The following is a 26,293-nucleotide window of genomic DNA, read 5'->3' on the forward strand; positions in this document are numbered from 1 at the left end:
CAGGGAAAGGGGACACCTCTCCACTCTGAAATGTTGATGAGCTGTGGAGGGGAGAAGGACAGGGGAGCAGATGGAATTCCTGGACAATTGTTCCGGCTGTCACCAGAGAAGACAGGCAGGAGGCAGCACGGATAATTTACAGAGGAACAGATGCCTAGGCTCCTCTAGCACCATCTGGCCAAAAGAGGCCTGGGCTTGGGGTGGATATTATCTTTAGATCTGAGTAAACTCCTCAGCCTCCGGCCCATCCTATTTCCTCAACCTAAACTGGAGCTTTCCCAGGAGAGCTCTATTCCCTGAGGACCTTGCTCCGGAGTTCTACCTGGCTCTCATCCTGCTCCCTCCCTTCCTTCCTGAGTCTGGATTCTGTCTTCACTCCCATACCGGATGTGGCCAAGTCTGGCCTTGGGGACCTGTACCTTCCATTTATGCATTCTCTATTTTATAGTATTTTCAACCTCTTCTCCCCATCACTACATTCCAAAATTCCTCCATCACTTCTTTCCATGCCATTTATGCATTCCACAAACATTTATTGTGAGGAGTTTCCTGGTGGTCCAGTGGTTAGGGCTCCATGGTTCCAATGTAGGGGGCACAGGTTCGATCCCTGGTCAGAGAACTAAAATGCTGCATGCCATGCAGTGCAGCCAAATAAAATAAATAAAATAGACATGTATTGAGTATCTACTATGCCAGGCATTATTTTAGATCCTGGGGATACAGTAATGAATGAGAGAAAGTTCTTGAGCTCTGGAGTTTGCAGTATAGTGGGAAATGATCAACAAAGAAAAATATGTCAGATAATAGTAGGCAGGGTAAGGGAGCAGTAGTAGTAGTAGTGTGGTGTAGTAGTGTGTTGTAGTGTTCAGTTCAGTCGCTCAGTCGTGTCCGACTCTTTGCGACCCCATGAATTGGTGTAGTGTTAGTCACTCAATTATGTCTGATTCTTTGCAACCCCATGGACTGTAGCTCACCAGGCTCCTCTGTCCACAGGATTCTCCAGGCAAGAATATTGGAGTGGGTTGCCATGCCCTTCTCCAGGGGATCTTCCCAACCCAAGGATTGAACCCCAGTCTCTTGCATTGCAGGCATATTCTTTACCATCTGAGCTACAGGGAAGCCCCAAGCAGGGAGTGATTGGGGATATTGTCTTAGACAGAGTGGCCAGGGAAGGCTTCTCTGAGGTGGTAACATTTGAGCAGAGACACAAATGGGTGGGACTGTCTGGAAGTAGCCCATCACAGGCACAGGGAACAGTAAACCGAAAAGTCCTGAGGCAGATATATGCTTAGCACATGGGATGTTATGTTATTTATTTGTTACACATTTATTGTGAGCCACACACCTGCCAGGGTATGAAGATATAATCAGATTCAGGCTTTGCCCTGAAGGAGCAGCAAGTTTAGCAAGGGACACAAAGTGCAAATAAATAATTACAGCATAGGGTAGCTACAATGAAGTGTAAGTGGCTACAAGAAGTGAAGTCGCTCAGTCGTGTCCGACTCTTTGCGACCCCATGGACTGTAGACTACCAGGCTCTTCCGTCCATAGGATTTTCCAGGCAAGAGTACTGGAATGGGTTGCCATTTCCTTCTAGTGGTTAGAGATAACCAGCAAAAGAGCACCAAATCCAATCTAGGAAATTGGGGAAGGCTTCCTGGAGGAGGTGATAATCTGATTTGAGGGCTGAAGGAAGAGCAGGAATTCACAGTGCAAGGGGAGGAGAGGACTTGCAATGGCGAACAGGAAGTCCCAGGCAGAGGTGGAAGATGAGGCTGGTGAAGGGGCGAAGAAGCTAGGTCTTGCCTATTTCCACGTGACAAGCTGAGAAGCTGCCTTTTACCCTTTGAGTGATGGGGAACCATTGCTACAACTCTCACTACATTTTTGTGCTGTTTTCCTCCCATTGTTTTTTTGTTTTTCTTTTTGAATACCAGAGTCTTTCCCCACCCTTCTCGCTATCTCCCTACTCCTGACAAGACACCGCCTTCCTTGTGCAGCCAGCCCACAAAATCCTGCTTTTACAGGATCCGCGGCTTTCCTCCGGGTCCCGCGCCCCAGTGCCCCAGTCGGAGGCCACACCCCCATGGCCACGCCCCCGATGACGCGCGGCGCCTGGTGCGTGGGGATTCCCGCGGCCGTGGCCACTACCCGGCCTGCCCCGCGGCAAGATGGCGGTCTGAAGGCAGTGGGCAGCGGCAGAAAGTTTGTTGTGGGATTGGATTAGTCGGGCTGGGAGTCTATACTTGTAGGGGGTCGTGAGGATGCCAACGGGGAGTTGGGGCGGAGGGAGTAGCTCTGGGGTTGAGAAGAGGAAGTGGAGTGGTGGAAGGTTGGAGGCAGAGAAAAAAATGAGATAGGGATGGAGGGGAGGGGGCCTAGATTCCAGTGGTAGCCTTGGGGGAGGGGATTCCAGGCGGGGAGCCAGAAGTAGGTGTGCAGGGAGGGAGAAGCAGAGTCACGAGTTGGAGCCGAACTTCTTAGCCAAGAGTAAAAAGCCCGGAGCGTGGAGTGGAGGCCCTAGCGCAGGCTGGTGGGAGAGGAAAAGGGGTCTTTTCCGTGGAGGAGAATAGTAGGGAACCGAGGAAGAGAGACCTGAAGCAAAGAGGGAACTAAAGCCAAACGAATGGCCCTCTTCTAGACTTAGATCAGCCTTTCCACAGTTCTTATAGCAGCATCTGCCCCAATTTCAGCTGAAGACTCAGGGGCCCCAGGGATTGGAAGAAATCACAGTGCCTGCTTGGAAAGAAGAAGAGGTAGCGACTTGCCCCAGCTCAACCCCAGAGCGGGTAAGGTGGCCTCCGTTGACAGGCTGGCATGCTCCCTGGAAGCAGGATGCATGGGCTCCGAGTGATGCTGAAAATCATTTATTTTGAGAAGGGCGCTCTTCTCTAGAGGCTGCCTTTTGCCTGTGGTCCCTAAGTTAGTCTTCTGCTTAGATCTCACGCTGATTTGTTGAGAGTTGGGTGTAGTACTGAGCCTTGTATGCCTTCACCTGTGCAGGCGAACGTGGGCAAGAGCCTAGAGATCAGACTGAAAATATTTTAACACATCCCTGTCACAAGCAGTTTCCTTCACGGTCACTGTATTTTCTTTGATCTCCCCATCACATCTTCAGTTTGGTCTCCTGCCCAAAGTGGAGATTTGTGGGTGACAGATGGTGGGCAGCCATAAGAAAACAAACTTCTGGTTGGTGTCCATTAACCATTTAGGCACCTGCTGTCACCGATTCCTGAATTCATTCTTGCCACATGTCTGCCTCTTTTGATCTTTTCTTTTGGTAAGAAGGGCTCATTTATTTGGGCCCGTGTTATTTGGGGATGTGGATTTGGTGCCTAGGTTGGGTCAGAGGAGTGAGGCAGGTAGGTTGGGATTAGGGAGGAGAAACCCAGATCAGTTTATAGTAAGAGGTCAGGCTGACTGGTACAAAGCTCTGCACATGTTTTTCACATCATTCTGTTCCTGAGACCCCTGATATTTGAGAGTTGCTTTACAACCTGGAGCAGTGTGATGCAAGGAAAGGCTTGTAGAACTTGCCTTTTTCTCTTCTGGTAGTTTTTTTCTTCTTTCTTTATATCTTCCTATCAAACGACGTTAAAATATATATATATATATATTTTTTTTTTAAGTTTTGGGGACTTCCCTGGTGATGCAGTGGTTAAAATTCCATGCTTCCAATGCAGGGGTCATGGGTTTGATCCCTGGTTGGGGAACTTAGGACCCACAGGCTATGTGGTGTGGCAAAAAAAACAAAATCAGTTTTATTAGCAAAACTAACCATGGCTTGAGAGATAGTGGATTTGGGTTTGAGGAAAGAGAACAGGTTTGGAGGCACAGAGCGCAGTGAGTATGGTTCCCACTTCTTTGATGCCCTTTGGTTATGCCTAAGCCAGAATTAGGAGCATGCTTCTTACTGGAACCTGCTCCAGTAAGAAGGTTCCATGCTTGGATCAGCAAGTCTGATTTGATCTAGGACTCCTTACTAACCATCTTCTGCTCCCTACTCTCAACCCATCCATGCCCCCAAAAGTCTTACTCCAGGCAGACCAGCCTAAGTCACTGTCACTAGACTAACTTCAGTACCTTCAGGTATCTGAAGAACTGGTGTTGTTATTGAACTGTGACTTCATTTCTAGAAGGTTGAAAAACTTCTCTTTCTGAGAACAATTTGTGGATGCCTCTAGAAGATTGTAACCAGCAAGGACAGTGTGGTGAGCCAGCACAGAGATTAAGAGCACTGACTCTGGAGCTAGATTGCCTGTCCAAATCTAGACCTTGCCATTTGTGACTCTGTGACCTTTAGATATTGCACAGCTCTCTGCCTCAGCTTTCTCATCAATCAAATGGAGATGGTTGGAGTACCTATCTAATAGAGTTGTTCGAAGGTCAAATAAGTTAGTACATTAGTGTATTTAGAACAGTGCCTGACATTCAGTATATATATTTGTTGTTATTATGCTGGCCAGATCTCAGCCCTAATTTCTGCTTCATGATTGAACTTGATGTCTCTCTGTGGCAGACCTGTACTGGTTTGAGCTGCTCTCCTGATGTGAGAAGAGGATAGTATAGATTTTACGTATAGTGAGAATATCCTCATTAAGCTATTTAAAGTGATATTAAAATACCAGTCATTTCCTTGGCAGAACACATTTGAAACTGTGAGGCTGTAGAATGATCAATTTACCATCGAGTGATGAAGATAATAATAGTGCTTACTGAGCACGTTCTGTATGCTTGGCACTTTTGTAAGTGGATTAGTAGTTTAATACTGTTAGTATCCCCATCTTACAGAAGAGTAAATAGAGGTGCAGCATTGTTAAGTGATTTGCTCAGCATCACCCAGATAGTAAGTGGCAGAGCTGGGATTTGAAGCTAGGCAATCAGGCTTAAGCAGTTGAGCTTTTTTTTTTTTTTTTTGCATTTGGTATGAAGTTAACTTTTAAATATGCCTACTGGCAATTTCTGTCTCTTGTTTGCTTGTCATGATGGTTAGATGTGAACCCATATTGTAGTAAACATTTTTCTGATTGTTTAAAAAATGTTTTAGGAGTTGAGCTCTTATCTCAGCTCTCCTCTTCCTCTCAGAGTTAATAACCCTTGCAGGCACTGGTGGGATTTCCCTGGTGGCTCAATGGTAAAAAATCTGCCTGTGACGGAAGAGACCTGGGTTTGATCCCTGGGTCAGGAAGAACCCTGGAGGAGGGCATGGCAACCCACTCCAGTATTCTTGTCTGGAGAATCCCATGGGCAGAGGAGCCTGGTGGGCTGCAGTCCATAGGGTTGAAAAAAGTCAGACACGACTCAAGTGACTTAGCACACACACACGGACTGGTGTGGGAGTGCCCTGTGCCATGTTCGCCCAATCTAAACTCTGTCATCATGATCCAACTTGGTGACTGCTCTTTGGAAAACTTTGAGCTGGCTGGGGTGAGCAGACAGAATGACATCGAGATCCATTCTTAGCATGCATTGACTGTGTCGGTGTTTGTGTTACTGACACGAACCGTTGAAGGAACCATAGTGTTAAACTCATAGACAGTCTGCTTGCATCTTTCTTTAAAAAATAGCAAACTACAAAAGGGGAAAACTGTGTTATTAACGTGAGAGGAAGTTGGAAAATAAATGTGCTTCTGCTGAAGCTTGTGTTGTAGAGGAAGGCCCTGGTGCCACGCCCAGGTCTCTTTCCTTTAAGCCAGGCAGGAGGCAGAGTGTGTGTAAGGACTGACTGATGACTAGCTTTCCTTTGCCCAGTATTTAAGACTCACCCTTTCCCTCCTTCTGAGTCATGCCCTGTCTATTTAACACATGCCCTCAGGGCCCATCTTTTTCTTTAGTAAATGACTCTTCACTCTGCCATCAGGGCAGGCACACGCCTGGGCTCATGGTGTCGGGGGCTCCGGACCTAGGACTTGCCCCATGATGAAACTTTCTGTCTGTTGTAGCATAGCACATGTGCTTTTAAGAGCATCTGTCAGTCTCTGCTCCCCTCCTCCATCAACAGAGGAGCCACAGGCCTCAGGATGGTGTGCTTTATCTTGATTTGGGCTGCAGTCAGCATGCTGAAACGTGTTATCTCCGTACAGTACATGTTTGTGTTTTGGTAGTTCTCTGACTTCCTAGATTCGGGTCACATTTTAGCAAATGATTGAACTTCAGGGTGAAGGCTGATGGGTTTTAAGCCAGTTCTCCCCTGTTACCATTCTCTTTTTGTTGTCTAAATCAGTTTGTTCTCATAACACCCAGTATTCATTTGTTATCTTTGAATTAAATTCCTTCACCTCCTTTTCACTATCATATTTTGAGTGCCAAGTCCTATGAGTAAACTGGGTCTTCATTTCTCCAGTAGGATTCAGCCTCTTAACAGCTCTTTAAAAAAAAAATTATTTTTAAAATTTATTATTAGTTTTGGTTGCACTGGGTCTTTGTTGCTTTGCAAGGGCTTTCTCTAGTTGCGGGGAGCGGGGGCTACTTTTCGTTTTGGTGCATGGGCTTCTCATTGCGGTGTCTTCTGTTGTTGTGGGACACGGGCTTAGTTGCACTGTGGCATGTGGAATCTTCTCAGATCAGGGATTGAACCCATGTCCTCTGCATTGGCAGGCAGATTCTTATCCACTGTACCACCAGGGAAATCCCTTAACAGCTCTTTAAACTTACCTTGTTCTCTAGCTTCTGGGTCTTTGTACACGTTGGTTGTGCTGCATTCCAGACTCCCTTTTCCTTCTTTATTGCTCCTGTGGTCTCATTTTAAATGTCACTTCCTTTGGGATCCCACTGCTCTTTACTGTCCTGTGCTTACTTCTGTTTTAACACTTGGGCTGTATTGTAATTGCCTGTTTATTTGTCTGACTCTCACAAGACTGTAAGTGCCCTGAGAACAGACACTGTCTTACTCACTGTTGTATTCTGGCATTTGGGATAGTGCAGGGTAAAAATCCCATGGATGGAGGAACCTGGAAGGCTGCAGTCCATGGGGCCGCTGAGGGTCGGACGTGACTGAGCGACTTCACTTTCACTTTTCACTTTCATGCATTGGAGAAGGAAATGGCAACCCACTCCAGTGTTCTTGCCTGGAGAATCCCAGAGAAGAGGGAGCCTGGTGGGCTGCCGTCTATGGGGTCACACAGAGTCGGACACGACTGAAGTGACTTAGCAGCAGCAGGGTGCGTAAGAGGTGCTTTATAATGCTGTGGTGCATATACAATGAAAGAAATGTGACGGGCAGTCTCTCCCTACTCTATCTTCCATGCTGCTGTAAAAATTTACTTTCCTATAAAACACATACTGCCTCTTCTCTTTAGGCCGTGGTTTCTCTCTTGTTTGGGATAGAGTCCACAGTCTTCAGCCTTGTGTACCAGAAGGCTCAAACTCGACTCTCTAGCCTGAGTTACTGCCGCTCTGTTTCATCTGTCCTGTGTTTCCTTGCTCCTGAGTTTCCTACTGCTCCGGAACCTTTTCTGAACATTTGTTTACTTTTTTCTTCTTACTTGTGCATTTCAGTCTCTGCATCGTGCTCACCTTTGTCTCTCAAACTCTGCTGACCTCTTGAGACCCAGCTTCTCTTCCACCCTGGTTGAGAAGACTTCTCTGTTTTCCTTTCTTCCTCTTGGTCCGGACACTTGTCTACCTGTTTACCTGTCTATCTCTTTCACTGAGCAACAAAAAAAGGTGAGATTGGGGAACAGTGTCAGTGTGCAAAGGAAGTTTGTTGAGGCTTCTTCCCATCTTTTACGTTGAAATGACTCCTTTGATGGATTGTGACAAGCATGTGAAATTAACAATGACTTTGGTAGATACAGGTGGGAGTGAGTAGGTGGCGGATTTGTTATGTAGTTAAGGCCGGAGATGACTAAATGGGGTGGGTTTTTGCTGCTGTTGTTCTTCTATTAAACTTTTATTTTGTATTGAAGTATGGCCAGTTAAAATGTTACGATAGTTTCATGTGGACAGCAAAGGGACTCAGCCGTACATGTGCATGTATTGGATGGGGTGTTTGAGGTTCCGTGTTCCCTGGTATTTTGTGGACTGAAAAAATGTTGGGTGAAGCTGGTGGTCTAGGCTTTGAGAAAGCCAGACTTCTTGTCTCAGTTTTTTTTTTTTTTGGGGGGGGGTCACAGAACAGGCTTATGAACTCAGGTGCTCCCCAGAAATGGGGTGGAAGGCTGAGGGTCGCTGTCCATTCTTTGACTTTTTGTTTTCAGTATAGCTGATGGGAATAATTCTTCAGCACCAGTTCTGAACAAGCGCCAGAGAAGTTTGTTTCCAGAAGTCTAGACCTCTTAATTGTATAATGCCGGGCCGCACTCCAATGGGAGTTTGCAATCACAGGAAGATTCGTCTGGATTCTTGGGAGGGCAACCTTTCTGTCTGGTGTTTAACTCCCTGCCCCAGCCAGATGCCTCTCCTGTTTGCTCTCAGAGCACTCACCACACTGTGATGCAGGGGGGCTGTTAACCTGTCTCTCCCCACCCAGGGGTCTTTCTTAGGGGCAAGGTCATTTATTGAAGGCTGAGCGTTTAGTTAGCACAACATAGGAGGTGCTGAGCAGTCCTATTCCCAGTCTAGTCCTTTCTTAGACTAAAGCAGATAAAATCTATCTGGTGAAACTCTTTGAACTCTCAGGAAGGAAGGTCCTGCATAAACAAAAGGTGAATGTATTAACAGTCACATTACTAATTATTTTCCAGAGTTGAGTTAATGTGGTTGAATGATCTAGGTGTTTGGCTTCAGCTGTCTCCCTCTTCAGCCTTATATTCTAACCGCACATTCCTAAGCCAGCCAGAAGGAGTTAAGAGAGGCACTGGAGTACACACAGGTGTATTTTCTTGCTTAATTAGCATCTTAAAAAGGCTTTGGCTGCCGGCACCCTCTTTGTTATTCATCGAGCTCCTTTTAGTGCCTGCAGTCACCTGCTGGCTTTTCTGTGGTATCGCTGGTCCTCCCTTGGTGTGCTCCACGCTCACAGCCAAGACATCTTGGTACAGCCTTGTTCACGCCTAGAAGAACCACAGGGATGAAACCAGTAGTTAGAGGTGGATTGAAGGAGTTTTCCCTGGGCTCTGCCCCTCATCCCTTGGTGTGGGGTGCGCACTGCAATGTGGCCCGTCTTCATGATGGCATCTTGGCAGGAGTGATAAGCTGCGTTGTACGTTAAGCAGGTTTGAGAGGAGATCAGATGAGCCAGCTGGACTGGATTGTGTTGTGTGCTTTTAGGTCTCAGAGGGACTGCGTCTGGTGAGGGTCCGGGAGTAGAAGAGTGAGACTTTCTTTGTTCGGTCTATCTTGTAAGTGCCAACTGTCTACTTGGTGACGTTTGGGATCTATCAAGGACACGGCCCCCTATTTGTGAAGCACTTTTATGTTCTCATAATAAACTGGCAGAGAACTCCCAGATGGGGGGACTGCCTTGCGGAGAGTCAGCCTAGACCCGAAAGCCCTGGGCTTCCATTAAGCTAACCAGCGGGATAGAACTCTGCACTTATCCCCTTGGGTGCTGAGCAGTGGCCTCTTTGCCCCTTTCCAGGTGAGCCAGATGGGGAATTCGGTCTCAGATGTCTTTGAGGGTCTTTACATCCGGGCAGAATTGTCATCGTTTTCCTTGGCTCCCGGGAGAAGACAGCTTTCCAGGCTTTGAACTGGAATTGGAAATGGAGGGTTCTGTCCCCTGTGTCTGTGGCCTTGGGCAGGGCTCTTGTCCTCTGTGTCACTTCAGAATGGGAGAACGCCACCTGTGCTGTGGGCCTCACTAAGCTACAAGGATTGAAGGAAATACAGCTGAAGGGAAAGCACTTCTGGGAGGGTACAGCACAGTGCGGATGGAGTGATTTTGCCCGTTTGTCAGGGAACAGTGCGTTGTCATCATAAACGTGGTGTGGTACCTCGTTGAAAATACCAACCGTACAGAAAAATCTACAAAATTTAAAGCAAAAAGACCTTCCCTTTCTTCCCCCACTGCTCCTGTCTAAGCCCTTTCCCAAAGACAGGGAATACTGTTAACCATTTATCCTGTATCCTTCTGATCATTCTAATGTATTAATACTTCCAGACATTCCCTATCATGTATTGCCTGTAAAATAAACACAACTTAATAGTAATACATATTGTTCTTCAGCTTGTTCTGCCCTCCTAACAATTAACCCTGGGTGGGGCAGGGAGGGGGGAATTAGTCCCTGCTGGAGCCTTTGAGGAGCCCGGCTGCAGCCTCCAGTCCAGCTTGGTGTGTTCCTGGGGGGCTGGCTGGCTCCTTGGGAGGGTTGGAGCAGCTTTCCCAGAGGTTCTTGCCACAGCAGACACCCTGCTTATCTCTGAGGGATTGTCTTTTATGCTGGGATGAAGTTTTCTGGTAGGAGAGCCCTGGAGTGGGAATCAGGATGGGTGTGGGCGTGATGTGGGCACCAGCACCCCTGGCTCGCATGTGTCTCTCTCTCTCACTCTTCTTTCATCTCTGGCTGGGAAGGGCGGAGACTTACCTGATTTCTCAACCCCTGCTGTCTGAAACCTTGGATTAACCAGGTCACTTGCTGCTCCCCGTTTGGAAAACAAACCAGACCCAACTGGTGCGTGTTTGTTTATTTATTAGTATGTCTGTGTCGAGGATTCAGAAAGTAGTCGCCCATGGCCACGCTTCCTTGCTAGTCCAGGGAAGAGATCAGAGCCCACAGGAAGAGTTGGCGTCTTCTCTGCTAGATGGCTAGCTTACTCTTCCTGGTCAGGCTTCGGCCTTTTGACCTCCAGGGCTATCAGAGCAAGGCCGGGAGCCCAGCAAGGGGGCAGCTGGGAAGCCTGTTGGAGGCTTCTCTTGCTTGTGTTCAGCGTTGGCCTGGGCTTGGGAGAAGCCAGGCCTATGTGTGGGGCCTGGGTGGTCTCTGTTTTCCCCTTCCTACCCCGAGTCATCTCATCATCAGACTGCGTGGGGGTCGTTCTCCTGCTTTTTCCCTGCCAGCCCTTCTCCATCAGTCACAGCCAGTATTTGCTGATGTCTGTGCTGTAACTTTCCTGTCCTGCCTCCCCAGGGGTCGCATCTTGGCCAGGGCAGGGGGTCTCTGGGACTCCACTGCTGTGGCACATTTGCCTGGAGATCTCTAAGCCAGGGTGTGTCACTTTGCCTGGGTGATTCTGGAGGCTTCAGGGAAGAGTGTTCCCTGGGCTAGCTGTGTGAGAACCTTAGCCTTTCTGGGCTTTGCCATTCTGAGGGGTGGGGGCCCTCAGGGTCTGGGGAGTCTGACTGGGGCCTTGCCCTTACCCTTGCCCCATGGGTCCCTTTGGGGCCAGCTCCCTGGGAAACACCACCCCTGGCCCTTTCTGCAGCTGAAAGGTGGCAGTGTGTCACCCGTTGCCTGGGCTGGCATGGCTCCGGGCCGGGCACACACTGCCCCATTGTGCTGTGCTTTCCACGCAGCTCTTGTTGCAACCTCCGGTCCCTGGGCCAGTTCTCTCCCAGCGCCTTTCCTCAGAGCCCGTGGGAGGGGGTGTGGTGGACTCTGCTGGCACGGGCTTGGGCGAGGTGGCAGCTGCAGCTGTGGGTGGCTTTGTTCTTAGAAGCAGCTCTCAGGGCTGTGGTCCAGCCTGGCAGCAGTGTTCCGGGAATAGGTGAGACAGGAGAGCTGCCCCCTGGTAGCAGTGCCCCCTTCCACCACGGCAATGCTCTCTTTCTGTTGACAGCTGGAGAGCCTTGCTCCCTGGGGTCACCAGCCAGGCTCACTGCTTGGCAGGGTGGGTGTTGTGCTTGCATGTGGCCTGCCTTCCAGAGGGGAGAGGCCCTGCAGGGTCTGGCGGTAAGTCCGGAGGAGCGTCCCTGTCGGGAGAGGGCAGTGTGTACCCTCGGGCATCCTGCAGCCTGGCATTCCTTCTGCTCTCTTTGCAGCTCCGGAGTTGGGCTGCTCACAGACCAAGCTGTCTGTTTGTATGGAGTGCCTGGAGGGCGTCTGCCACGAGTCTGGTGCTAACCGTGCTAACCAGGAGAGCTGGCTGGTTGGGGAGAAGACACTAACCCTGTGAGTCTGACCCGGGCCAGCTAACCCACCCTGAAGGTGCCTCCAGCCACGCCTCTCGTCTCCCTTCCTGCCCCTGGCCTCCTCCCCTCTGCTTACACCGAGCCATCTCCTCTGCGCGCTTGTCCTTACCACTGGGTTCCCTCCGTTTGCCCGGTCTCCTTGCCGTAGGTGGGGCTGTGCACAGGTGCCTGTCCACCTACCAGCCGGCTGCTGGGCTCTGCCCCCATTCCTCCCCTCAGTCAGTATGTGCCTCTCAGTTCTCCCTTAGAACAGCATGTCTCTTTAATCTGCTTTTAGCACCATGGAGTTTGAGAGCATCCCTCAGCTACCGTGCTGCTGGTTTCATGCCTCAGAGACAGATGGAAGGAGAGTAGGAAGGGAATTTTCTGCTAGACTGGATAGTTTCCTCCCTTTATCAAGAGGGGAAGATGATGGAAATTCCTGTGGCAGTCCAGTGGTTAGGGCTCAGTGCTGTCACTGCCGAGGGCCCAGGTTCAATCCCTGGTCAGAGAACTAAGATCCCTCATGGACATAGCCAGAAGGAAAAAGGAGAAGATGATATCCCCATTATTCCCATCCCAGGATAAGATTTGAAACTGCAGGTTCTTCTTGGGGACTGGGAGGTTGAGGAAAACCTTGACCTGCCTGTGAGAAATGGCCTGGACAGAGGAGTGAAGCTCTGTCTGAAAGTTGGAGCCCAGAACCGGATACCCATCTGAGATGTAGCTCCCGTTGGTGACCATTGCTCTGGGAGGTGGAGTGGGAGGAGTTGGTTCCCCCACCGCCTTCCACCTCTGGAGCTTCAGGTGGACTTTAACCAAAAAGAGCTGGGAAGGGCGCCTTAGTCAGAGGGGGCAGGACCTGGCTCTGGACTCCACAGTGGGCCTGAGGGAGGCATTGGCCTCAGCTTGCCATGGAGAAGTTCCCAACAGGCTCCCTCCTCCCTCCAGGCTGGGAAAGAAGGGGCGTCCAGAGGTTGCAGGAAGGCTGACTGCGCGGGGCGCCCTGGTGGTCTGCACAGGTAACTAGACAGACCCTGTCTGCCGCCTCTGGGGGCAGTGCCCGGGGAGGGGGGCGGAGTGTGGTGGGCTAGATAGGGGGACCTGAGACCTGGAGGCCCTCTAAGCCGCCTCTGTTTCCCCTGAGCCAGGAGGCAGAGGGCAGGAAGCTGCCAGTGCCCACAGAGTGGGAGTGTGTAAACAAGAGACGGTGTAGGGGCTCCGCGGATGGTGTGGACCCTGAATAGAGAGTTAGCAAGCTGGAGGGAAAGGTTGAGGGCGGGAGGAGAAGGGGACGACAGAGGATGAGATGGTTGGATAGCGTCACCAACTCAATGGACATGAGTTTGAGCAAACTCTGGGAGATGGTGACAGACAGGGAAGCCTGGCGTGCTGCAGTCCATGGGGTCACAAAGAGTCGGACATGACTGAGCTACTGAGCAGCAGCACCCTGGAGGGGCCTGTGGCTTGGCTCTGACGAGGAGAGCAGAAGGGGCGAGGAGTGGCAGGTTGCTTCTTCCCGAGGGGCGAGCATGGGACGAAGGTCAAGTGCTGCTTCTGATCTGGGGACTTCTGAGTGCTCCGTTTGGTTGGGGGTTGGTTTGCTTGGCTCATCATCAGGAATCTTCAGCCCCTTTCCTCCTGTCAAATGTTGGCTTGAACGAGAGGCCCGGTGGATAGACTTGAGGTATTTGCTCTGGTGGGAGCCAGGTAAGCTCTCACAGGCCACCAGCACTAGTTCTGAGACCTCAGGATGACTCTGGGGAGGAATATTCCCACCCATTCTGGTTTTTTAAATACCTGTAGTCTATTCCGCTTAGAGTGGGCAGGGGGCCAGGTTAGGGCCGCAGGCAGCATGTCCCAAAAGGGTGACGTTGTGCTTTCCCAGAGGGGTGGCAGGCCTGCCTGGGGGAGGGGCAATGGGGCTGGTCTGGGCACAGACTGGCATCTTCCAGCCTTGTCATCGGCCCAGAGGAGAGCCTGCCCGGGCCCCACCCGTGTTCTGCTGGCTGCTTGCCTGCCACGCGCCCAGGATCGCTCAGGGCTTTGCTCAGGTATCTCGGGAACAGCTGCGCCGGAAACTGGGGGCCAGGGCTGGGAGGACTGAACCCAGGCTGCCTCAGTAGGATCAGCTCTCTGTGCGGCTGTTCACTGACAGTCAAGGGGGAGAGGAGCCATCCTGATTAGGGGTGGGCGTGGGAGGGGTCCTTATGGGCAGTCTCCGGACCCCCTGCTGGCCCCCCTGGTTAGGGGGCTGGCCCTTGCACGGTGGAGGTTTGTGTTTCTTGGTCCTTAGTTGGAGCCAGAGCCCGGATTTCAGAGGCCTGAGAAGCAGTTGGACCTGCACTGTGGAGTGTGTCTTGCCCCCCACCCCAACCCCGCGAGGCACAGCTTCCTCCAGGCCTGCAGGGTTCAGAGACCACTTCACAGCTGAGGACCATTCCCACAGGGGAGGCGCTCGTCCCTGTGACCACATGCTCCTGTTTAGTGGTTCACCGGGGGCTTTAGGAAGGGCCCATATTTGGGTTTATTATTAATTTATATCCTGCTGGGGTAAGGCAGCATACAACACAGCTGGGGTATTCTGAAAAGGGGCAGTTTTCCTTTCATTTTAAAAGCAGCAATGATTGCTACCTTCCATTTGACTTTCTTTGGGTGAATTATGAAAGAAGAGCATTAGTTAATGATTTTTGTGATGTGTATGCCTTCCCTGATTCAGAAGATTGGGTTCATTGGCCCCTCAGCGTCCTTCACTTGCTTGATTTCAGTGACAGCTGGGGACAGAGACATCAGTAAGTACAGAAATGCTGAGCCCAGATAAACTGCTGGGGTCATCATTTCTTAAAGAGAATGTGGGTGATGGAAGTTGTGGAGGCAGGCGGTTTCTTTGGGTAGGCAGCTGAACTGTGTAGGGGCAGGGGTGTGGTGCAGAACTTGGGGGCTAGAAGAGACCTGGGGTGCAGGGGAGGGCAGAGTTTGAGCCACACCTGTTTTGGATTCAGTTGTCTCCCTCTGCTCGGCCAGTGTCGAGCGGGTAACCTCTGAGCCCTGAGCAGAGAGAAAGCTGGATGCTGGGAGCTCCCTTCCTCTCCTGCACCTTTGGCTTTGCCCTGGGCCTTGGGCAGATGCACAGATGGGACGGCAGAGGGAAGTAAGGGGGTGTCCTTGGCTCTTGGAATCGAACCTTTCACTGTTGCCTCTGCGGGTGTTTGCAGGGAGGAGGAGAAAGGATAGTGGTTTGGAGAGAATCAGATTCTGAAGAGGGCTCCTCCTCATCCTGCTCCGTCTCCAGCAGCATCAGGACTGACTTCGGGGGGACCCCTGGTCATATCCACACACGTTCATTGTCCACACAGGGGAGCGAGTCGGAGAGCTGTCCCCTGGTTCGAGAGAGGAGCCGCCAGCTCCTGGCATATATTGCTCCTTATATCTGCCTCTGATACACGCTTTGCTCAGCTGTTCAGTGGGTTCAGAGCACAGGTTCACTGTGCGTGCCGAGTCCCATTTCTAATGAAAGTAGACTTTGTTCTCTGGAGGCAGCTAATCATGCCCGTGGGCTGTAATCAGGGAGAAGGTATTTAATACAGGGCAGGCGGCAACAGGGGCCTGCGCGGACTGGCAGATTGCAACATGGCAATTACAAGGCTATCACCCTCTCACTCCACCCCTCAGATACGGTGGAGTCCTCTGAGCTGCTCCTGAGTGAGTGAAGAATGAATACTCTGCAGGAGAGGGAGGAGGAGGCGGGGTTAGGGGGGGTGGGGGCGGTGAGGAGAGCTGCTTTCCTTTCACCTCGCCTCGGTGACGCTGCGGGGGTGTCTCCCTCAACAGTGCCTGCAGGTGCAGCCCCGAGAGCCCCAGACCAGGTCAGCCGGGGGGATTGACTCAAGTCTCAGCCTTTCTCCCAGAAGGGCTTCCCTCATAGCTCAGCTGGTAGAGAATCTACCTGCAATGCAGGAGACCCCGGTTTGATTCCTGGGTTGGGAAGATCCCCCGGAGAAGGGATAGGCTACCCACTCCAGTATTCTGGTCTAGAGAATGCCGTGGACTGTATAGTCCATGGGGGTCGCAAAGAGTCGGACACCACCGAGCCACTTTCACTTTCACTTTTCTCCCAGAGCACGGCTGTTGTCGCACAAACCCAGCCTGAGATGTGGTAGCCCACATCCTGAGTCTTCTGCTTCCAGTTCCTTGAAGCTCAGGTAGTTTGTGGTGAGGGGTGGGAGTGGGATTCTTCCTTGTCAGTTTCTAGACTTTCTAGAAGAGCCTTCTCGTGGAGGTGCCCTGGAGCCAGCGCAGCATCCAGAGGCTAAGAGACTGGGCTGTCTGCCCGCTCCTCGTGGCCTGTGGCCCATTTGGACTTATCCAGCCTTCCCTGGGGGACTCTTTTTCTTGCTGTGGGATTAGGAGTCGACCTCGGGTTGAAACACTCCAAAGCAGCTTGGAGATCTTTGGGTGAAGGCCATGTGCCAGGGAGGCAGCCTCTAGGAGCTGGGTCTTCCTGGAGGGGCCGCTCCGCTGCTTTGTAGCCAGCCCCTCCTCTCCTCCTGTGACCCTGTTGCCCGGCTGCTGCTCCCTGTGTTCTCCAGTAGGCCTGGCGTTGCGCTCACCCCTGGGGCTGACCTTCCCTGCAGTGCCAGCGTCCTGCCAGGCCTGTGTGTGCCTGTTCAGTGCTGGAACTGTGGTCCCCTCCAGGCTGGATCTGAGGCCCTTAGCAGACCTCAGGAGTTGGGACCAGAGCCCCAACATGCACTGGAATTTAGGGATGTGGGGCAGGGAGTGGCATGGAGTCTCCCTCCTGGACTTGTGTTGGGATCGCTGAGGCTCCCTGGTGGACTGTCCTCCCTAGCAGGGTGTGGCCTTCTGCCTCCCCAGTCAGGAGCCATGTCCCTCCCTGTGACTCCGATATGTATGAAAAGAGCGGACTCTGGCTGGGGAAAAGAACCTCCAAAACCACTGTCGTTCATCTGAGAGTCCTAGTCTGCACTTTGACCCGTCTCACTGCTAGCCACATGCATGCTACCTGTCCCCTCAGCAGGCCAGATTGTCTGTGCATGAAAGCCCCAGGAATATGTGCTGTGGGGCCGTGAGGTTGAGACAGGGCAGGATGAGCTCGTAGGACATGTGACAGCTCGAGCTGGGGCAGCGGGGCATGGAGGGAGGCCGCTGCGTCTCCTCACGGGTAGGATGACTAGATACCCGGGCACGGTAGTGTCCTCCGCCCACCGCCCACACCAGTGTCCCAGGGCTTGGAGGGCAGTGTGGGCGCTGGCAGGAATAGGGAAGGTGGGGGAAGGCAGAGGCCGGCTCTGGACTTCATGGGCACTCCTGGCTACCAGTATCTCTCACTCCTGTGGTCTGACTCTTCCTTTTCTAACATATATACCACCCCCCCAACTTAGACCCTCTGAGTATCAGAATCCAGGTACCCGTGCTGGCTTGGCACTTTCTGGGCCTGTTCCCCAGGCCAGAAGAGCTTCCACCCAGGGCCCCACTGAAGGGGTAGCCCCAGGGAACTGTGGGGGTGACTTGTTTGTTCCCCCACACCTCAGGAATGTGCTGTCCCTTCAGGCCTGCCCAGATTCCTGAACAGGGAGTCAGCCCGACACAGCCCGCTGTGTGTGCCCTGTGGGGACACGCTCTGCCTCGCCATCAAAGGGCTGGAGGTTGGCGGCTCGTGCCTGCTGCCACACCCCAGAACCCCACGCCAGAGGCCAGGCTGCCCAGACAGAGAGGGGAGGCCACTCCTCTTCCCGCCCTCCCCACCCCCTCACCATGCCTCCTGCCTCAGGCCCTGTTGGAATGTGACAGGAGTTGTGGCCAGGGCATGTCCCAACAGCGGGAACACACGCTTCAGCCCGCAAGGCTTCCCTCAGCCCCCAGCTCTGGTTAGGTGGATGGCGGAGGCAGGACTGCTGATGTCCGGAAGGCCACCTGAGGTTGCTGCCTCCACTGGTCCCTGTGGTAGCTGCTGCCCCCATGCTGCAGCCCAGCTCATTACAGGTCGGGGAGAGGTCGGAACCCCAAGGACTTGGAGGGGACCTCACAGGCCACTCATTCCAGCCACCTCTCTGCAGATGAGAGACAAGCTTATCCAGTGAGGCAGGGACTTACCCAGGGCCACATCGTGTGTCAGAAGCAGCACTGAGCCCGGAAGCCAGGTGTCTCAGCTCCCCAGACTGGGGCTTCCTACACAGGCTTTCCCAGCCTGGGCAAATCAACACTGTGCCGATAATGCCTTGTCGTGGGAGGCTGCACTGTGCTTCATAGGATGTTAGCAGCAGGCCTGGCCTCTACACATTAGATGCCAGTACCGCCCACCCCTGGTGTGACAAGCAAAAATGCCTTCAGATATTTGCCAGATACCAGGGGTGGGGAAAGGAGGAGGCCGGGGAAGACCCAAATCACCCTGGTTGAGAACCGTCATTGCTCTAAAATGCTGCCTTTTCCAGTTCTCTCTCCTGGACCTTCCCCTCCTCTTGCAGTCTGTTTGGGCTCCTCTGGAATCATTGCTAGGAGCTTTTTTTTTTTTCCCCCAGCATCTTCTTGGGCCTCTCCTAGGCTTTTTCCTGGTGTTTTCTTCTGCAACCCATGTCCCCCAAATCTCTGAGTTGTTGTTTCTAGACTCTGAGAGGCCCTGGAGATGAACAGGACAGATACAGGGTAGGATAGGGACAAGACAGCACCAGGCCTCTTCTGGAATCAGGCGTGTGGTAAGCCAAGAGCATGGCCACACAGACACACCTGTGTCTCCCTGGGCCCGGGATGCCGTTCATGCAGAGCCCAGTGCTTCCAGTCCGGTCCTGCCTCCATGGCTCTCCTGCGTAGCTCTCTTGGGGGCACTGACAGACAGGCCTTGACACCTGGTTTCTGTTTTCTTCCCATCTCCGGTTTCAGGAGCTGTTGGCCAGAGGAAGTGGCTGGGCCGTGGGATGCAGAGAGCCACAGGCTGACTCCCGGACAGCGGAACAGAGAGTGCTGCCGACGGATAGACGGTATGTTCGCAGTGAGGCCTGCGCCCCCCACTGGGCCCTCTCCTGGGGAGGCTGGCAGGTGAGGGGGCAGCAGGTGGCCCCTTTTGGTGGGGGCTGGTGAAGAGAGCACTGGAGGCCAGAGAGGCTTGACTTTCAGGGCCCCCAAACCTGGTGACACCCCGCCCTGAGGGGTCCAGGCTGGGCATACATCTCAAGCCCTTACTTTCTGCTCACAGTTTGCTTTAAAGCTAACATTAGTCGAGCATCTGAGTGCCAGCTTCTGTTGTTAGTGCTTTCCATAATCATTACAACAACCCTATGAAATTGGTTGTTGAAGTGAAACTTAACCCAGTTTGGAATTGAGGAAACTGGTTTTTGGAGAGTCGCTCTTCCCTCTGCGGCGGCCCTCCCACGCCCGCAGGGACCAGGGGTGGGTCACTCCTCCGGCCCAACCCGTGTGCCCTGCGCCCAGGCCCTGGGCCCTGCCTTTCCCCTCATGTATTCCCACTGGCCCTGGACGCCTCTCCTGTTCACCATTGACCCACAGGCAGTGGCACACCAGAGCTGAGCACTTCAGATAACCCTGGGAGTGGCCCAGGCCTGTCTGCCTGCCTGGTGGCTCCTACCTGTCCCCTTTTTCCCTCAATTCAGAGGCCTCTTGCCACGTCTCTGAGCCTCCTCCCTCCTTATTTCCCTCAGCAGGTTGAACAGCTCTCATCTCCCAGAATGACCAGTGCAGCCCCTGCTAAGAAGCCCTATCGTAAGGCACCACCCGAGCATCGTGAGCTGCGGCTGGAAAGTCCTGGCTCCCGGCCCGAGCAGGAGGTCAGCAAGAGTGGTCCCCCTGCCCCAGCTGGCAGCTGCAGACCTCTGAGGCGGGGCCTGGCTGTCCTGAGGGGGCATCTGGTTCCCCCAGTTGGGGTGCGAGTGTGGCGTTGCTGGTACCCGCTTGGGCTCTCAGCTGCCACCATGCTCGTGGTGCAGACCAATGGGGGATGGCTGTGACACGTTCACACATCCAGGAGCCCCAGAGTCTGTAGCGCAGCCTAAATGATCTGTGCAGTGTTATTCTTGGTGTGGGAGGTCGCCCATCAGACAAAGGTGTCTGACCTGCCCGGAGCCGGGGACTCTGGCCCTCCACTGGTGGAGCAGAGCTGTGCAACCTGCGGCCCCTCTGGGCACCTTTAGGGAGCTCCAGCTGCTTGCCCTCAGCCTAGCTGTTCTCCACTGTCCCCGAAAGGCTGACCTTCGTCCAGCTTTGTTTTGTCTGGCTGACATTTATCAAATATGTGCTCCCTGCTAGGGACCACATTAGATACTTAGGAGGCCTTCTTCAGGCAACCGCCAAACATTGTCCAGATCGGTGTTCCTCTCTCGTTAAGCTCTTGCAGGAAGAGGAGAGTTTATTCTCCTTGATACTGTGTCTCTACCCTGTTGAAGTTCATGGAGCACATTTGGAGAACTTGAGAGATGGCCAGCGTGTGCCAAGGCCCAGGGCAGAAGTGCCATCCACAACTTGCCCATTTTGAATTTAGGAAACATTAAAAGGCCAGATACTGTGCGAGGTGCCGCCCTCTGGGCACTCCCCCCAGTTTTGTAGATGTGGTCTCTAGGGTTCAACAAGATTAATGAAACCAATCCAGGTGTCAGTGGCTCCCAGGTCCATAGTCTGGGCCATGCACCTCATTGTCCTGCCTTCGATGAGCGTCCTGAAGCTGTGAGGCCAATCAAATGCCACTCGACATTTCCCTACTGCCATTGCGCAGGCTCGCTCTGCCTTTTGGTTGGCTGAGTTCTGGCCCTTGGGCTCGTGACCCATGTGGGGCCTTGAGGAAGATGCTGCAGGAGGGAGAAAGCAGGACGAGACGCTTCACTCCCCTCCGTCTGGGTTACCCCAGAGGCTGTCCTGCACTCATGCCTCCCAGGGGGCCCGCAGGGCTTCATCAGAGCTCTGGACTCTACTCCATCCCACCTGGCTTTGTCACTTCCCTGGAAAGTCTTCAACCTTGCCTACAGGGCCCGCTAGGAGCCCAGTGAAGAGCTGAGAGGCTCTTTAGCCCAGGGAGAGGTGGCATGGCCTCTAGGACTCAGAGGGCTTGGAGCTGGTGTGGGGAACGGCAGGGTTGGAGTCTGGCGGCATGGGCGAGGGTAGTCTCGGCTGGTCCAGAAGTTACTAGACGGCCCCAACTCTGGGGGGCCCTGCAGCCCACTCGTGCCAGACACGTATGCTGCAGACATGACCCTCTCTGGGGCTGTTTGGAGCTGTTTGGAGGAGGTGGGAGTGAGCGGGAGGCAAGTGGTCCGGAGCCGAGCCTCAGGCTTCTGTTTTTTTGTGCACAGGAGCCGCTGACTGACGCGGAGAGGATGAAGTGAGTACTTGCTGCCCAAGAGCCTCCCTGCCTCAGCTTGGTCCCCTCAGCCCCAGGCTGTTGGTACCATTGGGCTTTTCCTTGGATTAGGTAGAGGTACAAGTTGGGGGATTTTAGGGACTCTGGAAGGCAGCTTGACGTTTGGATATTAGTCCTGGAAAAACATCTGTTTGATGAGAACCTGGCATTGGGGAGGCGAGTGCCTCTGAGGGGCTGCTCGGGCGAGTCCCAGCTCCCGCCTCCTGTGCCAGCTGTCTCTTACAGCCTTTTCCGTCAGCCCCGTGAGGCCTCTGCAGAGCAGGGCCCTCCTGGGCTGGGTTTCCACAAGTTGAATAATGGAGCAGCTTGACTGTGCAGTGGAGAAACTGGAGCTGGGGGCCGGCTGGCTTGGGTTGTAACTAGAGACAAATGGCAACTGTGGCCCCTGCAGTTCTGTCTTCTCCAGTGAGGGGGGCCGACTGTCCCCCTCCATCCCCTCTGCCTCCCCCACCCTCCAGGCCCAGCCGTGTTCTCAGGGCCAACAGGCCTGTGGGATACGCTTCCCTGGACTCCTGTCACCCCTACTTCCTTCTGAATCCAGCCTGGGACTCCAGGGTGGCCCTAGCACCTCTGATGCCCCTCTGCCCTTGAACCCTCACCTTCCCAGGCTTTTGCAGCAGGAAAACGAGGAGCTTCGCCGGCGCCTGGCCTCAGCCACCAGGCGCACTGAGGCTCTGGAGCGCGAGCTGGAGATCGGGCAGGACTGCCTGGAGTTGGAGTTGGGCCAGAGCCGGGAGGAGCTGGACAAGTTTAAGGACAAGTTCCGCAGGTGTGGGACCGGGGGCTGGGACACGCATGCATGCATCTCCCCGTTCACAGGGGGTTGTTAGCCAGGTGTGGCCTCAGAGGTGATCCAATTCTGATGCGAAAACTGAAGTTCTGGGAGGGGCACCTGCCCAAGATCCACATCAAGAAGGGACTGAGCAGGGTCTGAAGAGCGGCATCTTGACCCGGAGGTCTGCCTTGTGTTCTCTACAGGCTGCAGAACAGCTACACGGCTTCCCAGAGGACCAACCAGGAGCTGGAGGACAAGCTGCACACGCTGGTAATCTGTCCAGGAGGGCAGCTTGGCTAGCGCTGCACTCACAGCACAGCACGGGGCTAGGACTTGCCAGGGGGCCCCCGTCCTGCCCTGGGCTCGGGAGGGGGCGGCTGTGGTGGGGAGGGGCCTGCCACGTGCTGTGCGAGTCAGGGTCGTCTTAACGCTCACACTGTTTCTCTTCTCTCGTCTTCCCCTCATGCTGCCACCGTTGCTGCTGTACTCTTCTCTCAGGCCTCTCTTAGCCACAGCTGGATTTTTGCAGTTGCGTCTGAGTTTGTGTGTTTTCTCCCTTGCCCTTGCCTCCTCCTCAGCTGAGATCTGGGATGGCTGGGGTCTGCCCCTTGCCCTCTGCCCATTCCTTTCCTGTCCTCATGGGAGGCCTGGTCAGCAGTCAGTGCCTCGCTCCTGGGGGCAGGTGGGGAGCCTGCTCTTGGCTTGGGCAGAGGTACTGATTGATGTCACCACTGAACACTCATGGCCTCTCAGCTGCAGTGGCAGCCAGCCCCGTCGCTTGGAGGAAGGGGGCCTGTGGATCCAGTCCCTGAGCTGAAGATCAGAAGACTGTAGCTCCCTCCCTGCTTGACTAGATAATCTCCCAGGCGCCCCCAGCTGCCACCCAGCCCCGTTCTGTGCCCAGCCTCCTCCCCCTCACCCAATGGCCTGATCCTGGAAACAGCTACATGCAGCATAGGCCTGAGCCCCTGGGTTTGCAGTTCTTGTCTCTCAGGGTAGAAGCTCCCTCCCCTGGTGTGTAGAGCCCCTTGTGCACCCTCCAAGGCTGGGCAGCTCTTAGATTGCTCTGGGCCTGGGCAACTGTTGGTCATGCTCAGAAAGCCCCTGCCCCACAGCCCGCCTGCATTGCAGGAGAAGTGTCCAGTCTCCTTCTGTCTGTCCATCATCTGTCTCTACTTCATGTGCCTTGGCTGCCCTAGCACCTGTGGCTTCCTGTGTCTCTGGGCTGGGAGGAGGGGAGGAAGAGCTGGCTGGGGCCCGGGCTGGGTTCACTGTGAGTCTTGTGCCTCAGATCAAGAAGGCTGAGATGGACAGGAAGACGCTGGACTGGGAGATTGTGGAGCTGACCAACAAGCTGCTGGATGCCAGGAACACCATCAACAAGCTGGAGGAGCTCAACGTACGGCATCTTGGGGCCTCCCTGCCTGTGCCACTGTGTCCCCACCCCACTCCCCGGGCGGGGCTGGGCGCTGAGCTGCATCTGTGTCTGCAGGAGCGGTACCGGCTGGACTGCAACCTGGCCGTGCAGCTGCTCAAGTGCAACAAGTCCCACTTCCGTAACCACAAGTTTGCCGATGTGAGTAGCGGGTCCTCCCAGCCAGTATCCGTCCACCCTTTCTAGGACCCTTCCAGCTCCAGTTTCTACGCCTCTCTGTCCTGTCCTTGCACCTCTGGCTCCCCGCCTTTCTGCTTTGCCTTCCCCTCGCCTTCCTGTTTCCCCTCAAGCCAGGCAGCTCAGCCTCTGGTTGGTGTCCTGCATGCTCTCAAGGGCCATCACTAGGGGCAGGGTGAGGACTGGCCCTATGGGTATTTCTGGAACAGAGATGGGGAGAGGGTCTCAGTTTCCAGATCTGATGCAGGAAGGAGGGGGATGCCAGAAGTATGGGCCATAAGATAATTGAGAGAGCCCCTTGCTCCAAGGGGAAGCTCTAGACCCCAGAGCTCCAGCCTAGGGCTGACAGGGTCGACAGGAGTGGGCCTTAGCACCAGTTCTGGGGTCACATCCTGGCTGTGTTGATCAAAAGCTTTAAGTCATTTCACTGCAAAATGAGGACATACCTCGGTGTGCTGTGAGAACAGGTGATAGCAAAGTGCCCAGCACACTGTGAGGAGGGAGCCTTGCACATGGCAGCCTTTATTTTTGCCCTGAAGCAAGCTGTCTTAGGCTGGGATCCTTCATGTCTCTTTCCTTTTCTCGTTCCTGTACCCCAGCTGCCCTGTGAGCTACAGGATATGGTTCGGAAACACCTGCACAGTGGTCAGGAGGCCACCAGCCCCGGGCCTGCCCCCAGCCTGGCCCCTGGGGCTGTGGTGCCCACCTCGGTCATTGCCCGCGTGCTGGAGAAGCCGGAGTCTCTCCTGCTCAATTCGGCCCAGTCAGGCAGCACCGGGCACCCCTTGGCTGAGGATGTCTTCGTGCATGTGGATATGAGTGGGGGTGACCCGGGTGACTCAGCTAGCCCCCCAGCCCCGAGCAGCCCCAGCCCCCAACCCAACGGGGAGTGCCATTCCCTGGGCACTGCCGGGGGCTCCCCAGAGGAGGAGCTGCCCCTGCCGGCCTTTGAGAAGCTGAGCCCCTACCCAACCCCATCTCCGCCACATCCACTGTATCCTGGCCGCAGGGTGATTGAGTTTTCTGAGGATAAGGTGCGGATCCCCCGCAACAGCCCCCTGCCCAACTGCACATATGCCACTCGCCAGGCCATCTCCCTGAGCCTGGTGGAGGAGGGCAGTGAGCGGGCCCGCCCCAGCCCGGTGCCTAGCAGCCCTGCCTCAGCCCAGGCCTCCCCCCAGCACCAGCCCCGGCCTGCCCCGCCGGCGCTCAGTGCCCCGGCCAGCTCTGCCAGCTCCGAGGAGGACCTGCTGGCCAGCTGGCAGCGGGTGTTTGTGGACCGCGCTCCGCCCCCGGCCGCTGTGGCCCAGCGCACGGCCTTCGGCCGGGATGCACTCCCTGAGCTGCAGCGCCACTTCGCCCTTGGGCCTGCTGGTGGAGATGAGGTGCAGGCACCATCATCCCCACCTGGTGAAAGCGGGCTTCTGCTGCTGCCCGAAGCTGACCCTGGCTTTCCCAGGGAAGAGGACGAGGAAGAGCTGAATCTGCCTGTCAGCCCAGAGGAGGAGCGCCAGAGCCTGCTGCCCAGCGATGCTGGCACTGAGGAGGGGCCCAGCGCGCCTCGCGCTGAGGGCAGGGTGTGGGCACTGCCCAGCCCCAGCCGCCCCCAGCGCAGCCCCAAGAGGATGGGGGTGCACCACCTGCACCGCAAGGACAGCCTGACGCAGGCCCAGGAGCAGGGCACCCTGCTCCACTAGCGCCTGGCTCGCCTTCCGCCGCTGCTGCACTGGGACTGCAGGGCGCCCCTGCCCTTGCAGCTCAGGGTCTCCGCCCAGCCCAGGCCTTTGGCCTCTGCTCCTTGCGTGAACAGGGTCAGGCCACACCAGGCCTTTCAGCTGCATTGACTGTAACTGGCACCAGCTGGCCTCGTGGTTTTTCCCTCCTGGAATATTTATTTTCCAATGGTAACGTGCAGCTGGGGCTCATGACCTTCCAGTCAGCCCAAATCGGTCTGTTCTGGGGAGCTGGGGCGTTTATTACATCAGTGTTCATCCTCCATCCTCTTTTCATAGCCACCAGTTTTTTTTTTTCCCCCCAGAGTGTAGGGGGTCATTGGGATTATTAACCTCTAAGTTCTAGTTTTTGACCTGTTTCCCTCTCCTTCAATCCTCTGCACGAGCTGTTGCCTTCAAGGGGCCTAGCACAGCAGGCCCTCGGGGGTGCGGGAGAGGACTGACTCAGGGCTCCTCAGATGTTCCTCCTCCCTCTGGAAGGGAGTAGAGGGTGGGATTCAGGGGCCTTAAACTGGGCTCTCGGTGAAGCCTAGCCCCGCTCCCAACCTTGGCTCTAGACTGTTACTCCCAGCACTGGGAAATTTTCACATCGGTAACTATTTTAAAATTAAATAAAACTATTTTACTGGAATGGCCTCATTTGTATCACTGACCTTCCTTTTCCAGTCTTCTCCCCATTCTTGGGTATCCCCAGTCCTAGTCATGTCCTAGTCTTTGCTCCTGACTCCTCCTGACTCCCCCTGCCTCCCTCTGCCTAGGGCTTCCTTGGCCACAGAGCATCAGGCAGGGAGAGAGTGTCCCT

At 54.3% G+C, this 26,293-nt stretch overlaps 1 protein-coding gene across 16 annotated transcripts; it reads left to right on the forward strand.

Annotated features, from left to right (window-relative positions):
• The first annotated feature begins 2,081 nt into the window (after positions 1-2,081).
• TJAP1 (tight junction associated protein 1) lies at positions 2,082-26,122 on the forward strand. Of its 16 annotated transcripts, none has more exons than XM_070778042.1 (14): positions 2,082-2,205; positions 2,694-2,789; positions 11,659-11,771; positions 11,861-11,990; positions 12,941-13,011; positions 18,887-18,984; positions 19,663-19,788; positions 21,304-21,332; positions 21,979-22,140; positions 22,350-22,416; positions 22,645-22,674; positions 23,438-23,545; positions 23,639-23,722; positions 24,358-26,122. In XM_070778042.1, the coding sequence occupies exons 7-14, from the start codon at positions 19,690-19,692 to the stop codon at positions 25,453-25,455; spliced, it is 1,677 nt and encodes a 558-aa protein (XP_070634143.1). In that variant the 5' UTR covers positions 2,082-2,205; positions 2,694-2,789; positions 11,659-11,771; positions 11,861-11,990; positions 12,941-13,011; positions 18,887-18,984; positions 19,663-19,689; the 3' UTR covers positions 25,456-26,122. The 16 variants fall into 16 exon arrangements, with proteins under 16 accessions (XP_070634143.1, XP_070634139.1, XP_019841634.2 ...); XM_070778038.1 differs by lacking the exon at positions 11,659-11,771 and adding an exon at positions 13,945-14,043; XM_019986075.2 differs by lacking the exon at positions 11,659-11,771.
• Positions 26,123-26,293: the final 171 nt, after the last annotated feature.

Source organism: Bos indicus, chromosome 23, assembly GCF_029378745.1.
Source record: "Bos indicus isolate NIAB-ARS_2022 breed Sahiwal x Tharparkar chromosome 23, NIAB-ARS_B.indTharparkar_mat_pri_1.0, whole genome shotgun sequence".
NCBI classification, from domain to species: domain Eukaryota; kingdom Metazoa; phylum Chordata; class Mammalia; order Artiodactyla; family Bovidae; genus Bos; species Bos indicus.